Raw genomic sequence first — 17,265 nt, forward strand, 5'->3', positions numbered from 1 at the left:
TGATAGGGGTGCGCGATCAAAAAAGTTTGGAGACCACTGTTATAGAGAAGTAATTTTGCCAGACAAGTTAGATTACTAATTAAGTTACTATCTGTATTGAGTTAAAAAAGCGGTTCTGGATATTGTAATCCTCACTCATTTGAGTAGTTCTGTTCAAACGAGTGATTCCCACTAAATTAAGTAGAATTACTCAAGTGATTAAAGACAGCCTTAATAATTAACACTTGAAAGACTGCACTTTTAGGAGAGGAAGTGAAAATGACAGATATGTGGATTTTAATGAATATGTAAGAATATACACCACCAGTAGTAAGAAACAGCAGAGCACCTAACTGGGTTGTGTTTCCAATGAAGTATGACAGAGTTCAGGGTTACAGTCTTTAGCATCTTTGTTACAAATGACAAACGCGTTCATGAAATCTGCAGATTATACTCAACAAGGAAGAAGTGGGATTACTAGTTATGGCAGCAAAATAATACAGAGGGGCCTAGAGAGATTAGAAGCATGGGAAGGACATCAAGAAATGAAATTCATCTTGGAAGAATGAAACTAATCTCTGAGAGACACAATCCAGAACCCAGTGCAGAGCACCTAACTGGGTTATGTTTCCAATGAAGTACGACAGAGTTCAGGGTTAGAGTCTTTAGCATCTTTATTACAAATGACAAGCACGTTCATGAAATCTGCAGATTATACTAAATAAGGAAGAAGTGGGATTACTAGTTATGGCAGCAAAATAATACAGAGGGGCCTAGAGAGATTAGAAGCATGGGAAGGACATCAAGAAATGAAATTCATCTTGGAAGAATGAAACTAATCTCTGAGAGACACAATCCAGAACCCAGTGCAAGGGAGGGGTGACTGAAAGAGCCCTAGAAGGCGAGAGAGGGTGACAGATTCATCCTGATTTGCAATGTGATGTAGCAGCAAGAAAAGAGTCAGTAATGTTTTGGGCAGCAAATGCATCATGTCCTGCATGAAGGAGAAATCGCCTGTCTCTCAAACCCTTGTGAGAATACGGCTGGAATAGTTCCAGCAGGCACTGTCCTAGGAGCCTCATTACCAGAAAAACTTCTGAGAAGTGGGCAAAGTTCAGAGAGCATCAGTAACAGCGATCAGGGGTCTGGAAGGGACACGTACTCAGAGCAAGACCGGGAAGCTATATTGATATAGTGCATGTAAAAGATGACTGGAAGGATGCGATAAGTGTCTAGAAATATCAGAAAGGCCAAGCACCAAGGAAAGTGATGAATTACCTGAGGAAATTCAAGGGTGTGGCATTTACTGACTTGTTTGTCACATTTGCAAACTTCAGGTCATACATCCTGTTAGTCTTCAGGGTTACACAGTCTCATGGACACACTTGTCCTCCCAACACCTCCGTGTTTTCTGTGTTCCATTCATGTAAAGCGTCTCGGTTCACAGCAAACTGTTAATCTCTTTGGAGTAAGAACTATGTCCTGCTATGTGTTTTCAACACCTAACAGCACAGGTCCAGTCAAGAGCTTTGAGCACTACCACAATAAAATAATCAGTATTTATAAGGGGCATAACTAAGAAAAATGGAATTAAATTAAGAAAAATATTGTCCAGGGAAACTTCTTGCCAGGGAAGTTTTATAGTTTCATAGTTGGTAGTGTCGGAAAGGACCGGAGCAGATCATCAAGTCCGACCACCTGCCATGGCAGGAAAGAGTACTGGGGTCAAACGACCCTGGCCAGGTGTTCATCCAGCCTCCTTTTAAAGACCCCCAGGGTAGGAGCCAGCACCACTTTTCTTGGAAGTTGGTTCCAGATCCTGGCTGCCCTGGCCGTGAAGTCACGCCTCCTCATGTCTAGCCTGAATCTGCCCTCTGCCAGCTTGTGACCATTATTTCTGGTCACTCCTGGTGGTGTTTGGGGGAACAGGGACTCCCCCAATGCCTGCTGCTCCAAAGTCAGAGGGAGCGATGAAAGACCCCTTGCTTGGGATGTTTAAAACTAGACTGCACAAAATACTAGAAGGCTTCCTGTAGGCAGTAACCTTGTTTTGACTCGCAGGGAATTATCTGCATTCTGACCTGATTGATCTTTCCGTTGCTAATGTTTATGAGTTTGTTATACTATGATCAACCTTTGATAACATTAGGCTAATCTTGTAACAATCAAACTTTAAGTTTAAGGGCCTGAAATTAAGTGAGCTGTGAGTCATTTGGAAGCCTCTGACTAATATTTCTGTTGCACTGCCTTTTCTTTGGGTCTCAGAGGATCTAGAGATTCAAGAGGTCTAAGCTTTGTGAAATCTCTTTCCATTTAATCAGAAAAAAGGAGAGCCACTTCCATGCCCTTCAAATTATTCTTTTTACAAAGAAGGATTTTATATTACTGGGTACCAGACTTTGTTAATGTTTATTTATTCCCTGAGTGCTCCCACTACTCGGTGTTTTGTTGTTTTCCTAGTCATAGCAACAGGAGTCATACAGGGATTCGAGTGCTTCACTGACTATGCCAAAGAGCTGGTTTGTCAGTGGGGGGTACACGCCCAAGTGAACTGCTCCGAGGTATTTCTCCGCTACTACCAGAACGACGATCCTACATCGCCGTGAGTATTGATGGACTGATCTGTGACTGTTGCTGAAACATTACATGTGCTGTCACCAGGAGCCACTCTGCCTCGTTCTCCATGGGCACAAGGCACTGGGGACACCGCAGAATCAACCTTCCTGTGTTGGACATTCCCCAACCTCCACCTGATGCGCACACACCTGCAAATGACTGGACTAAGATGCCAGGATGCAGCCCTGGGGGAGTAGATTGCCCCCTACCCCAACCCTAGATCCCATCGGCTCTCCTGTGCATACAGCCAGTGTTCCCAGGACCCAATCCTTGCTCCTACACATGCAGCATCCCTGGTCCTCTTGTACAGAGTGTCACTTGCCCAAGTAAGGCACCATTTCCAGGCTGTTCCTCACCATCCAGTTTCTCCCTGGAGGCACCCAAGTGACCTTGCTTTAGGCAGGTTGAGTGACCTACCTAAAGGCCTTTCACCACATGCATGCTCTCCCCAATGCAGAAGAGCAAGGGAAATGCACTTCCGGTGCTCATGCTTCCTCTAAGAACCAGTCTGTACATTTCTGTGTTTGGTTTTTGCTGGGAGGGGCAGGGAGCTGAGTGTTTCTCACTCAGTGTGTTCTGAAAAGCATTCAGTTTCTTTATCTTTCAGGTCCCTTCACCCCGGGAGCCTTAGCCAATGATACTGAACGTGGCTTGCATGTTTGCAGTGCTGAATGTGATGTAAAGATCTTATCATTTCCTGCCTGTTTTTCAGAAAACAGGAGTGTGTCCTTAAGAATGGAGAAGACAGCAGCAGGAGCTCCACCTCCAATTGCACTTGTACAATTCTGCCTGATTTTTTTGCACGTGGCTTAAGATACAAGTTAGAACTGGAGTTTAACAGGAGGGTGGTGTGGAACAGCACTATTCAACCTGCATCCGTTGGTGAGACACTGTTTTTTTTAAGTTTATCATGGGTATATTCCATTCATAAGAATGTAAGAACATTAGAAATGCCATCCTACGTTAGACCAATGGTCCCTCTAAGACCAGCCTCCTCTCCCCAACAGTGACAGTAGTGGATGCTATACAGGGAGAACATCAAACCAGGTACCTGTAGAGTGAGCTAGTCCCTATTCAGTGCCCTCCCTGGCATCAAACATTTATTGGGTTAGAGGTGCCAGAGGAAACGTCTCCAACCTTTGTGTCCAGGAGCAGTTACTACGTCTGTCATCCATGAATTTTCCCAGTCCCTTTCTGAGCCTGGCTCTGCTCTCTCTCTCCACCACCTCCTCTGCAATGAATTCCACACGTGAACTACGCACTGTGTAAAAAAAAACATACTTTCTCTTTGTAGCAGGGCACCGAGGTGCCTGCTGCTTGTGGAGCCATAAGTGAGGAGCCCAGCTGCAGGTTGCCAGGGTAACCAGTGGGAGTCAGCTGACAGGAAGGGGCAGGGCCTGGCTCCCATATAACTCCCAGGCTGAAGCCAGGCAGGCGGTTGCCTGCAGCAGCCATAGGGGTAGGAGCTCTGCCGGAGCGAGAAAAAGGAAGAGTCTAGAACATACAGGCAGTTGTTCGGGTGAGAGATGGAGAAACCCGGTGACAGACTTGAAGGTGATTATGGCCAGATGGCTTAGGTTTATGTTATAGCCAAAGGGCTTGAATTTGTGTTGACAGTTTATGACCGGAGGACCGGGTGAGGCTATAAGGGGATAGAAGAGGCCTCATAGGGGAGTCACGGCCGTGTGGAGACCCCAGAGAAGCCCCAGGGGGGGGGCAGTGAGAAGCCCCAGAAAGGGGGCTGCAGAAAGCCATAGCGCCTGTGGGGCGCGTGTCCGAGACAAGGCTGCGGAGAGCCTGAGCGCCAGAGAGGGCACAGAGAGTGAGATAGACCAAACAACGTCCGGTACATCTGCGAGGCTTGGGGCGTGGTACAGGGGTGGTTGGAGCCACGCATAGCCCATAAGGCTGGGGTGTTCGGACCCCCGTTGTATAAGCAAGGATCGGGGTAGCAGAAACCGTGACCAGGAGGATGAGAGGCAGCCTCCCTTTAACTTTTGTGAGATCAAGACATGGCAGGCGAGAATGAGGGTGCATTAACGCAAACTTGGCACAGTAGGGGGTGCTAGGGGCGAGCACAGCAACCCTAGGAAGTTTCCCCCCGCCTGGTACACTCTTGTTAGTTTTAAATGTGTCACCTACTAATTTCAGCAGGTACCCCCTATTTCCAGGAATCTGGGACTTAGAGAACAGCAGTTCCCTGTTCATTTGGTCCATTGCCTTCATGATTTCATAGACTTCTATCATACCCCGCTCAGCCTCCTCTTTTCCAAAGTGAAGAGTCCCAGCCTTCTTAGTCTTTCCTGGTATGGCAACTGCTCAGTGCTCCTGACTGTTTTGGTTGCCCTTCCATACTTCACATTCCCCAACCAGCCACCTCACTGGCATTTCTCTAGTGTTTCCACTCAACTGACTTGTCTCCCTGCTGTTGCCAGATATCTATATTTGTCTTCATCTCTGTGACAAGAAAACTCTAGAAAAATATCTTTCAAATTCTTATTAGCAGTCTTTGACAGAAACTAAAAAAACTCTTCCGAGTCTTCATGAATCACACTGAGCAGAACAAATATCATCTTCTCTGGAATACAAAGTAAAATAAACTATCTCATATTTAAACAGCTAATGCTCATCATATTAGCAAAATTCAGTCCACTCCAAACAAAATGTAGTGGAGTGAACACATCAAAATCCCTAAACAACCTGATATTTGAAGAAACCCTAAATAAAAGTTCATTTTACAATCTGTATGTGAGTAAACAACTAAATTAATTAACATCCATAACATTTTGAAAAGCAAGAGGTCCAACAGGAAAATTTATAGAAATTCTGTAGGGCTACAGGGTTTGTCTACAAACCCCCTCCCACCCCCCACAGCTCTAAAAATAGAGGTAAAGCTACAAAAGTGGAAATACTGTATTATCCATTCAGCATCTTCTCATCCTCTCAGAGAAGTGTACGTATAATTTAGCTGTTACGTGGAAATGGCATTTTGGGGTGAAGTGGAATACCCCACTTCACATTTCTGAGAGGAACACAGAGGACCCTGCCCAGGATTTGTGGCCCCTGCACATCTCATTAGCATTTAAGCCCCATGCTAAGTGTGTGAATGCACAGCCCAGGTCATGTGTACAGGGTGGTCTGTGAAGAATACCCCTTCTTCTGCCCACTCTCCTGAGTCAAGGTTCTCACTTTACAGTGCTCTCCCCAACGTTTTTCTTTAATAATGCAGTTAAACCAAGAGCCCCAAAACTGCTTGAGGTACAGCAGTGCAAGAACAATAACTTCAACCTGAGTTGGGAGAACAGCTATAGTAAAGAACACCTGCTCTATGGAGAACCGGTGACTTACGAAGTTAAATATTGGATAAAACAACATCCAGAAGAGGTAGGAACTTCCTGTTTCTTTGCTTTCTGTCTCTTGAGCTTGAATCCAGCAGGGGATGAGTGAGTGCTGTCCCATCAGTTTCCTACAGAAGAACAGTAATATACAATGGTAACCCTTGCTTCGGTGATATCAGTGGGAGCTCAAATGGGGAACTAAAAGTCATGGTTCTCATCTGAGCACTGCATGGAGGATAAGCCATGTCTGTGCAAACTGTCAAAGCAAGAAGCCACTCAGAGCAGATGGGAGTGAGGATTGTCATGGGCTTGCTCTGGCTGTGTGGGCATGATGAGGCTTGACCCTGCCCTGGGCTCTGTGTCTTCGGTGGGGCTCAGACGTGCAGCCAGTGGCTCCTGGGCTAGGGACAAGTAATAAGTATTGGCATCTCCTGAGCAGTAGCTCCTGATGGCACCAGAAGGCAGCCTCACAGAGAAAGATTGCTGTGACGGAGCACCAGCAAGGTGCTCGCCACTTGGGGGCTGTTGCAGGCAGAGAGGGAGCCTGCTTTGTGAGCAGCAGGGAAAGCCTCCCCTAGGAACCGTTTTAAGGGGGAAGGTGGGTGATAGAGCACCTTTGGTGTATGCCGCTTTAATGAGGAGAGCAGGCAACCACCAGGTGCAGGCCAGCCCTGACGAGGTGGTCATTTTACAATCCTGGCTCTCAGGGCGGTGGCAGCAGTTTGCTCCCAGCAGCCGATGGAGCAACAACACCCGTCTGAGCTGCTGCTCATGGAACATCTTGGAGGTAAGGGCGGGAGCTAGGGGGATGGGGAGGCTCCTAGTCCTGGGCACGACTGAAAACTGCACCCTGCCAGGGAAGGGAGGCCTGGTGGGACTGGCCATGGAAGGACAGTCCCTCAGAAATGCGCAGCCAGTTACCTCCCCGGTGCAAGGTAAGTAGGAGCACCTTAAAACTGCAGCCCCACTGCCCAATGAGTGATTAACGTTGGAGGGGAGTAGGGCCAGGCATGCCCAGAGAGGACACCTGAGCCCAGAGTGGGTAGTGGGGCCAGGTCCGCCTATCAGGAGGCACCTGAGCCTGTAGAGGTGGAAGACCCTGGAGACTAGTGGAGGATGTTATCCAGTGAGGGGCCAGGGGTGGAGTTAGTTCGGTGCCTGGTAAATTGCCCAGCCACCACACAGGTGAGTGTTGTGGGAGAAGCCCAAAAGGCTGTGCCAGGGCTGGCCAAGGAGTTCAGAGACAAGCCTGATGGTCTACATGATCACTCAACGGAGCAGGGCAGGGAGAATGTGGCCTGGTAAAGGGCATGAATGCAAGAGACCTGGTAGGAGCAGGTGGAGTGGTAGAGGTCCCAGTGACAAGGGGGTGGTATGTGTGAGGCCCCAAACAGGGCAGCATGAGAGAGGCCTAACAACGTGCTGAGTTGGGCTCAGCCTCAAGCCGGAGCATAACATAACTCACAGATGTCTTCTGCAAGGCATGGGACACAATAAGGGGAGGTTGGAGTTGTGTGTGGACCACCCTTTGACATCAGGGAGCTCGAAGGGCAGCCTCCCACGTAATTAACATCCTAATTATTTAGCAAAAAGGCATGGCGGGCAAGTAAGGTGGGCGGCTTGCCCAAAGACAGGTGGTCAGGCCAGCACTGTGACCGGGCCTGGAAGTTTGCCCCCTGTCACAATTGCACAGATCTGTGTGCCCCTGCCCTTCCCCATGTCAGTACTGGAACAGTTAATAATAGTGCTGTTTAAATAAGCACCATCAGGCACCACTCTCAAAGGTGCATAGGTCAGTTCTGCCCCTCCCAGCTCCTTCCTAGGCTCTCTGCAGCCTCAGGAAGAAGTTGCAGAGTTGCATTTGAGTTTTGCTTTTGGCATTTTCCCCACAATGTGGAACAGCCAGAGCTCCTATTTGTTTAAAATGAAAGTTAAGATGTAGCCCAGGGTGGTGACTTCAGAGAGGTGCCAAGACACTGTACCATTGCAGACTGGCCCAATGCAAGTCCTGAATACCCCTGAATTGATGTTTCACTAAATTCAGAGTTTTAATGACATGCCTAGAGTATTGAAGTTCAACAGTAATAGGCTTAGGTTTCAGAATGACTCAGATTCAGTTTGCTTTGTTTAAATCATTCAGATAAAGTATGTGCGTGTGTGTGTCAATAGCTTTAACTCACTTGAAATTGTAAAGCAAATAATTGTATTTCTCTTCAAATGTATCTCAGTCTTTGGTTCACCCGCACATAGTAGTAAGATGGTTACAGCAGTCAAATCAGTGTCCTACACTCACAAAACTTGATATCCTGCTTGGCAGTGTTGGAAACTAAACACATATTATTCTGTGGTCTCCAGCAAAGTGTGTTTCCTTGCTGTTTTCCAGGCAACTGTAGAATGTTTTAGCTACCAAACAACAAGTTTTGAAATCTTTGCAACCCAGCTAAAACGAGGGTTCATCTATGTTGTAAGCATACGATGTAAATATCCGGAGTACACAGAAACTTGGAGCGAATGGAGCAACGTTGCTGAATTTCAGAGTGGTGAGTAGTAGTGACAGCAGAACCCAGCAGAAAGGTACTGCAGGAGTTACAAACTGCATGGTATGCATCCCATTGCATTCATTCCTTCTGTGCAACTCAGCACAGCATAACCAGTAAGCCCCGGGGGCTGCTAACACAAAGATCACTGTCAGTGTTTATGTTCCAGCATTATGTATGTAGACCAAAAGTGGCACAGACTGAGAAGAAAGATGACCTAGCTCACATTGACTCATTGCCTTCACAAAAACCCTGAGTGCCATGGCCATAGACTCTCATGCATTCAGTGCTTGCATGTGGGCTTTGTTTCAAGATGGCATTATGTTAGGGTGTATAAAAGAATATTGTCCTTGATTCTTATCAGCTGTGCTTACATATTTTCATATATGTAATGTGTGTGTATATGTGTTTATTTCACAGATAATGGGATAACTTTAGAAGGCTATCTGCAGATGGTTGTTCCCATATCCTGCTCACTGATCATGGCTCTGATTTTAATGTGCTACTTCTGTTTCTCCAGGTATGTATCATTCTGCACGCAGGCTTGCAGAACCACAGCTTGCACAGATATACAGAAAAATGGCATGCACAGTAGCATAGTACCCCAACACTTTATAATAAAGAAGCACCTGCTACCTGAGGATCAGCAAGGAAGCTTTTCACAAATATGAAGTAAACTTAATGTGACCTTTCAGAACTAGTAATGAATATGTACTGTTGGTCGAATTCGAACAGGGTGCATGAATGTGGCCTCAGTAAAAAGCTATATTCTGAAAAAAATATTACCTCCTTTTACAGAAGGGAAAACTGGAATACTGAGAGGTCAAAAGGAGCTGGGCAGAGTCTGGGATAGGAGCTCTGCACTCCTGTAATCACTTTACATGGCCCCTCTCCACTCACCTACCTCTGCTGTTGTCTGGTGAGCTGAGCTTCATAGGAACCTTTTGAAGCTTATAAGAGTATTCAAAACAACCTGAAATCCTGCATGAAAGACTGACATGACTGTGAGAGAGGCCATTCACCACATTAGTCTGAAGTAAGGCAGAAAGTGGCACCCTATAAACTAACCTGTTCAGAGAGGCATGAGCTTTTGTGGGCTACAGCCTCCTTCATCAGAAGCTGATTTTATGTGATTTTTAAAGGGCAATATCTGAGCTCTCAGGCTTCCTTGTCCATGCTCAGGATAAATCCTCTGCAAAACCCTCAAGATTTGGTCTGTAGACACTAAAAACAGCAAGGGCAGGCAATATAAAGACACGGCATTATCAGAGAGAACCTCCTCATCTGTGAAAGTATTCTCCATGTCAGAAGACTATTTTTTGTCTGGGGGTAGCATCTTTATTAGTTTATCAATAGCGTTAATCTCTATTAATCTGTAGCATGAATTACACTTTATGAATCCTTTATTTATGAAGATTATGGATTTACCTGTTTTCTCACCGTATCAAACAATGTGCAACTGTGGTTGCAGGGACCAGTTAAACATTGAAACAAGCCAACATGTTTACACTGGTTTGCTGGCAAACAGTCACTCCTGGATTACGTAGAATAAGTATTTCCTGCTGCTGGAATATGCAAACAGCTTGGGGAAAAAGCAAGTCAGGCAGGATTTGCTTGGTGTGCATGGGTGGGACCAAGGGTGAAGGCAACTAAGAGCAAACTCTGGTTCTTGCTTTGCAGAATTAAGAAGGAATGGTGGGATCAAATCCCGAATCCAGCCAAGAGCCATTTGGTCGTAAAGAAAGTCAAGGGGGCTCAGGTATGAGATCAAAGTGTGTTACAGAAACACCGTTTCCTGTTTGTTTAAAGAACAGAAGATGTAGCACAGTCTGATATTGACTGTGGTGCAGAGGAGTACAGAGATTAAGTCTATTGTGTCTGTATTAGTTTTCAGTCTTGAAGACAGTGCGCAGCATTGATGAAATTAAGGCACCTTTCCCTGACGTGAAACAGAGTCACTTGTAAGTAAGATCAAGAAATTGTCTCTGCCTCACAACATAGCATGTTCTACTTTTACATAAATAGTAATTGCATTTTCCTTTTCTTCACCCAAAGCACAAGTTGTAAGAATTGTCTGACTCGAGGTCCTTTGCAACAAAGCTTTAAGGGAACAGACAATATCGGGAATACTGAGAAATCCTGCATCTGTCTAAATAAGCCTGAAGAATGGTTCCCAAAAGGATACAATGCTGTTTTAACTCCTGAGACCACTGTGGTTGAAGAGTCTCTTGAAATCTCTGAGTACTCAACAGGCACCAAGATAGAGAGCCCAGAGGAGGATGAAGATCAGAAACTGCTATCCCAGTCATGGGAAAGCAGTGCCAACAGTTTCACAGGGCACATTGTACATGACAGTATGTTGGAAGATATGTTTATTGCCGTTTGCGGGACCAATACACATGATACCCAAGTCCCAGACTTCAGCATAGTGGAGCTTCCAACCTTTGAGAATAGCAAATTGGATAATTCATCACAACAAACTGCAGACAATAGTGAGGTCCATGACCAGCTGTCCTGTGACCCTTTCTGCGGTCTTTCCTCTTCCACTGCAATCCCACAGGATGAGTACAACTGCAGTGCAGTGAGCCACATGTCCATGCGGTCAGAAGACTCCTGTGAATCTGGTTATCAGAGCTCTAGCACAGACACGGCTTCTCCCCGGGCAAAGAGTCCTCCTGATGGGCTGCATGAAAGCCACAGTCCTGGCAGTTCTGACCCCTGGCACCACGTGTTGGTCTCAAATCAAACATTGCCAACTGTCCCTGTCCCTGAGATCACACAAGGCCCAGCCTACAAGACCTTCAGCAGCCTCCTGGCCACAACCACGGAACCATGTAACCCAGCCTACAAGAGCTTTGGCAACCTCCTGGCCACGATCACAGAGTCGTGTAACCCAGCCTGCAAGAGCTTCAGCAGCCTCCTGGCCACAACCACAGAGCCATGTACCACAGGCTACAAGAGCTTTGGCAGCCTCTTGGCAACAACCATGGAGCTGTGTAACCCAGCCTACAAAACCTTCAGCAGCCTCCTGGCCCCAGACAAGGAGCCATGTAATCCAGCCTACAAGAGCCTCAGCAGCCTCCTGGCCACAACCACAGAGCCATGTGACGCAGCCTACAAGAGCTTTGGCAGCCTTCTGGCTCCAGACATGGAGCAGTGTAATCCAGCCTACAAGAGCTTCAACAGCCTCCTGGCCCCGGGCACGGAGCCATGTAATCCAGCCTACAAGAGTTTCAGCAGCCTCCTGCCTCCAGACACAGAGCCATATAACCCAGACTACAAGAGCTTCAGCAGCCTCCTGCCTCCAGACACAGAGCCGTATAACCCAGACTACAAGAGCTTCAGCAGCCTCCTGCCTCCAGACACAGAGCCGTATAACCCAGACTACAAGAGCTTCAGCAGCCTCCTGCCTCCAGACACAGAGCCGTATAACCCAGACTACAAGAGCTTCAGCAGCCTCCTGCCTCCAGACACAGAGCCGTATAACCCAGACTACAAGAGCTTCAGCAGCCTCCTGCCTCCAGACACAGAGCCGTATAACCCAGACTACAAGAGCTTCAGCAGCCTCCTGCCTCCAGACACAGAGCCGTATAACCCAGACTACAAGAGCTTCAGCAGCCTCCTGGCCCAGCACACAGAGCTGTATAACCCAGCCTACAAGAGCTTCAACAGCCTCCTTGCTCACTCCCCAGCCAGTGATCACCTGGTTCCAAGGATGGAAGCCAGGAACTCATCATTGTCCATGGAAGAAGCAGCCCATCGCATCCTTGGTGACCAAGGATGCGACAGCAGCCACAAGCCTAATTTTGACAACACCTGTTCAGAAAACATGGACTTCCCATGTCCTCAGGCTCACGCAGCTGACAGGCCTTTGCCTTTCCTGCCAGCAACAGAAAAGTACAAGCAATTCACAAGCCAAAATGTTCCAAGCAAAACAGATGTGATTTCCTCCTCCCCTAGATCTAATCCCTCTAGTTACCAGCTTTCTGACATCACCACCAAGCACAGTAATGCCAACGGTGACAATGACAGCAAGGCGATGCTTGAATCACCCTATAAACCCTTTACTAGCCTTTTGCACAGCAACCTCAAAGAAACACTTCCAGGAATCATGGTTTGTGACTCTGACCTGGAGAGAGGGGAGGGCACACATCATACCTCACACAGTATTGACTCAGATGTTGCTGTGAGCTGTGCCACTGGTCTGAATTCCAGAGAGGATCTCGCACAAGACAGCAGGAGCAGCCCTTGGATGATCAGTTCCAGTGAATCTTCTCCACATGGCGAACATGAAGACAGTGTGGAAGAAGAAACATTCTTACATTCTTTGGGTTCCAGCTGTCATGGCTGCAAAAGCACAAGGACAAGCACAGAGGAGACAGAAAGTGGTCCTGCTGACTCTACGGGTGAAGAGGTGCCAGAAAGCAGCAATAACATGTGTCCCACTCCTAGGTGCCTCAAACATGGTCATTTAAGGAAGCCAGGAAATGCAGGAGAAAGTAGAGAGATGTTCCAGAATGCTGTGAGTGTGAGCTGCAGCTGTGCAGTTAACACAGAAGAAGAATCACTGAACAACAGAAATGTACCTAAGTCACCTTTAGAAAGAAATCAAACTGCAGAGCTTCTGGAACTCCAGAGCCCAGGAGAGTTCATACTAGGTGGCCTTTTTGTGGATGGCTTCTGTCCAGATTTTGGCTGCCTTCACCTGGAGCCATCCACAATGACACCTCTTGTTAAAAGAGCTCAGATGGAACTCATGAGCAAGAGCACCAGCATGGACCAGGAAATGGTGAAACTTGCACAAGCCCTTGCCCAGGAAGGCAATTGCTATATGAAGGTAGCCTAGATAAGCATAGCAAGGCAACAGCCAAGTTAGCTGTTGGGAATAAACTGGGGGGCAAATGCTTGTGTGGGCTGCCATGTCCACAGCTGCTCAAAAGTTGGTCACCTGACGGCTTGGGCTCTTGAAGATAGCTAGTTCACAACCCTCCCAGGGAATAATGACAACACAACAGAGACTGAGTGAGAGTCTGCCAGGCCTGATCCTGACCCTACAAGTAGCAGCTGCATGGGCTACAAGCTCCTGTTCAGTCTAGCTACTGCAAGACTATTCTGGCCCTGTATGTTTCCATGGGAACCATGGACACTGCAGCCCAGATTCGGATGTGGCCGGAAAGTGGTTTCATGTGCAGAAGAGCTACAAGAATATGCAGTTAAAGTAGGGGGTCGCTACCTTTCACTGATACATTCAAATGCCCTCTGATCAGCTGATTTTCAGGGGATGCAGGGGGATTGTGGCTGACCCAGCATGGGAAAGACGGCCATAGAAGTATCCTCTCATGCTCTGATGCTGTGGCTGGTGCTCTGTAGCCTCAAGCGATGATAGCAATGAGCCGGGTTCTGATCATGGAGGTGGTGGTGTCACTCCACAGTCACTCTGCTGAAGTCCATGGAGTTACTTCTTTAACCAAACATCTTTAAATGACACATGTGCAGGCAGCTGGCCCAGCGTGGGGTCCAAGCTTCCTCAGCTCCATGTGTTCCACCAGCTTTGTGTACCCTGGAAATGACGCTTGTAACTGAGATGGCATATGCCCCCTGCTAGATAATGATTCCCAGAGCTTCAGCTTGGACTGTGACCTCCATCAGTGCTGTGGTATCACTGTAAATTCCACAGGAAGGACTTTACCATGGGGACAGTGATACAAAACAGTTCATGAGCTGCAGCAAACTGTATTTTTTATCTCGAGCCAGCTCATGTTGCTCAAAAATTCTGTTCCTACTCCCTCTGTAAACACAAAGGGCAAGCCAGCTCAAAGAACATACCTGCTGTCACTGTTTAACTCTTCTCTAGAAGCACCTCGTCCTTTGGCATCCTCGGCAAACCCCAGGCAAGGTTGCCAGTGCCCCAGCTACATCTCTGCTGTGATGATAAGGGGGAGCACAGACTCAGGAGAGCACTTCCCAGTGAGGTGCACGTACTCAGATGTCTATGTTTGTGCAGGCATCGCTACTCAGACAGCCACCTGGAAGGGAACAAACGTCACTGCTCATTGTTAACATGGTGAGGGCACATTAAAGGTCTTGACCAGAATTCCCAGGTAGACGCTGTCCTTTCACTCGATAGCTTTAAATGTGTGTGAAGTATTCTGTACGTCCACCATGGGGTGAGTACAGCCCGTGTGCTGCCATAGGACATGACCAACAAGCATTTCAGCTCATTTCTGTGCTTCAGAGATCTGTCAGGCTGTTGCCAGAAAGCCTTGGGGGTGGGAGGAAGTGCCCTGTCTCCCTCAGCCTTCCCAGAGCAACCACTGAGCAGCGGGTTTGGAGCTGGCAACGAGTTCTGCCCTTGTGGAAGAAAACGAAAGTGGTTTTGTATCCTGTGCTGGGTTGGTTTCACATGCTGAACATAAAGCAAGGAAGAGAGTGTTTTTCAGGCTGTGTTCTGCTTCCCAGCATGTGAAAATTGTAAACCCACGTCTTTTTTGGTTGATTTGTGTGTTTTTGCTGCTCTAAATCAACACATCTCTTTGGATGGCAGCACTCAGAACTGGTCCAGCACTACTGGACCTTCCCCCATGGGGTCATGAAATGCCACTAGTCCCATCTCACAGAAAGGGAGACTGGGGGAGGAAATGACCTGCAGGAGATGGTACAGCAGCTCTGTGGCTGAACTGAGGTTTCCTGCCACTGGGAGACTGCACTCATACATGGTTTTATTTGCACATACAGTACAAATAACTGTCACGTGAAGCATGTCTTTCCCCATTAGCTGTTAGTGGCTCCAGGTAGTTCGTGTGCCCAGCACTGCAGTGACACTTCAAGAGCTCTGCATGGCTTATGGGCTTGGTGTCAAGACCACTGGGCAGGATGGAGGGGACAAAGACCTTGGAGCAGCTGCCGTTTGGGCCACAGCACAAGGACAAGAGTCCTGTGGAGCTGCGCACAGGGGCCAAATCATTTTCAGTTTCTTTGACCCCACAGGAGGTCCTGGTGTTTTCTAGTTGCTGCAGTTGGAGGTCCTGTCCTGCGGATGGGGTGGACTTTTCTGCGTGCCGTACTTTGCCCAGTCACAGGCAGGAGACAGAATGGCTCCAAACTCCACCCCGAGGCAGAGTCCTCCTGCCCGTCCTTGCCAGAGAAGGCAGGACTGTCACGTAGGCTGTGCAGACAGCTCTGCTCCACTCCTTCATCCAACACGCAACCTGTTGCACGCAGCCTCAACTGCTGCCTGAGGGCAGGGTGGAGAGCGGGCATGCAGCTTGGCTGGTGCACTGAAAAAGGGCTCTGAGCAAGCGTTGCTGCTGCATGGCAGACACTGCTCAGTTTCTGTCTGGGACTGTCTGGCACAGAGCTATGACTTCCTCCTTTGCAGTATTTTGCAACGACTTTCACTGGTATTCGGTGGACTGGCTGCATTGTGATTGGAGCTATACTGGTGCCAGTGTCCCCAGTCGACCAGTCTAAAGGATTGGGGGGCAAAGTTACTGCGTTCCCAGCGCTGGTGATACCAGCACGGGTGTGTTTGAATCAAGCAACTACAAGCACTGCTCCAGCAGCGCTGTCTCCAATCCTGTTACCAGGTCTGGCATCACGCCAAGTGCAAGCAGCGGCCCTTAACAACAGCTGAGTGGCAGTAGAAATATCCCCCAGCCAGAGGCTTTCTTCTCAAATTGGAGTGGCCCAGAGGACAGCAACTAAACCTGTCAGAGGCTGGAAGAAATGTGGGTTATTTAGTCTAGAGAAAAGACTGAGAGGCAATTTGAGAAGTCTTCAAATACAAGAATTGTTATAAAGAGAATGGCCGCCGACTTCTCTGCGTGTCCACAGAGGACAGGAGAAGTAATGGGCTCAGGCTGCTGCCGGGGAGATTTGGTCGGAGCTTCCTATGAGGGGGCTCGGCACTGGCACAAGTGGGGGCTCCTGCCCTCCTCTACCCCATTGCCCGGGGCAGGAACTGCGGCTAGGAGCCAGACGGGACGACCCCAGGCCAGGCCCTCAGCTAGTCCAAGCATCTGCCCCCACGCTGGCTGCACTGCCTCTGCCTGCGCTGAGGGCTGGTTTGCTCCAGTCCCTCCCTCAGCCTTGTCCATGCCTGCCTCTTCCCTTCCCACCCAAATTAACCCGCTGGAGGAGCTCCCAGAGGCGCTGGCGCAGCGCTGGGTGGGGCGTCCTGGGGTGTGCCTTGGTCCCATGCCCACCAGCCCCCATGGTGGGGTGGGCTTCTCAGGGAGCGGCTGGCTCTAGCACTCAGCCTCGCCTTTGCAAAGGCGATCCATGGGCCCCTTGCCTCTGTTTGAGGACACTGCTCAGGAGGGGCACAGGCGACCTGCCCGCTCACACCCACGTTGAACACCTCCGGCAGCCTCACAGGTCGCAGCTCGTATTCTTTTCCTAGGAAACAAGTGATTCGTTCTAGAAACTGAATAGAAAAAAACCCAAAAGGAGCCGCAGAAATGCAGGCCAAAGCCATAAGTCACACCCGCCCCAGCCCTAGCTGTGCCATCCTTGGTTTCTTTCATTGCTTGTGACAGCCTTGGTTGTGACCTGAAGAGGTGCTGAATCTCTGATGCCGGAGGTTTTTACAAGCAGTTCAAGCAGGCCCTCGGCTGGAACGGGTCAGACAGTGATGATCCTGCCCTGAGCAGGGGCTGGGCTAGAGGGGCTCCCGGGACCCGTCCACCTGCTTCTCCGTCATTCTGTACCGGCAAAGTGCTTGAGGCTGCTCAAGACAACCTCCTGCACCCGACATTCATGCTAGGATGGGACGGGCTCCACCTTTCCCCTAAAGG

General features: G+C 48.5%; 1 protein-coding gene across 3 annotated transcripts in view; it reads left to right on the forward strand.

The window, feature by feature from the left end:
- IL4R (interleukin 4 receptor) overlaps nucleotides 1-14,572 on the forward strand; it is a 39,394-nt gene extending 24,822 nt beyond the window's left edge. For all 3 annotated transcript variants that reach the window (XM_019512803.1, XM_019512804.1, XM_019512805.1), the window contains 8 exons: nucleotides 2,440-2,581; nucleotides 3,308-3,477; nucleotides 5,825-5,979; nucleotides 8,317-8,473; nucleotides 8,891-8,990; nucleotides 10,151-10,229; nucleotides 10,358-10,431; nucleotides 10,526-14,572. In XM_019512803.1, the coding sequence (XP_019368348.1) occupies nucleotides 2,440-2,581; nucleotides 3,308-3,477; nucleotides 5,825-5,979; nucleotides 8,317-8,473; nucleotides 8,891-8,990; nucleotides 10,151-10,229; nucleotides 10,358-10,431; nucleotides 10,526-13,316 (3,668 nt within the window). In that variant the 3' untranslated portion in view covers nucleotides 13,317-14,572. The remainder of the gene's footprint in view (nucleotides 1-2,439; nucleotides 2,582-3,307; nucleotides 3,478-5,824; nucleotides 5,980-8,316; nucleotides 8,474-8,890; nucleotides 8,991-10,150; nucleotides 10,230-10,357; nucleotides 10,432-10,525) is intronic.
- The last annotated feature ends 2,693 nt before the right edge of the window (nucleotides 14,573-17,265 follow it).

The sequence above is a fragment of the Gavialis gangeticus genome, unplaced genomic scaffold (assembly GCF_001723915.1).
Source record: "Gavialis gangeticus isolate Ggan-Ray unplaced genomic scaffold, GavGan_comp1, whole genome shotgun sequence".
NCBI lineage: Eukaryota > Metazoa > Chordata > Crocodylia > Gavialidae > Gavialis > Gavialis gangeticus.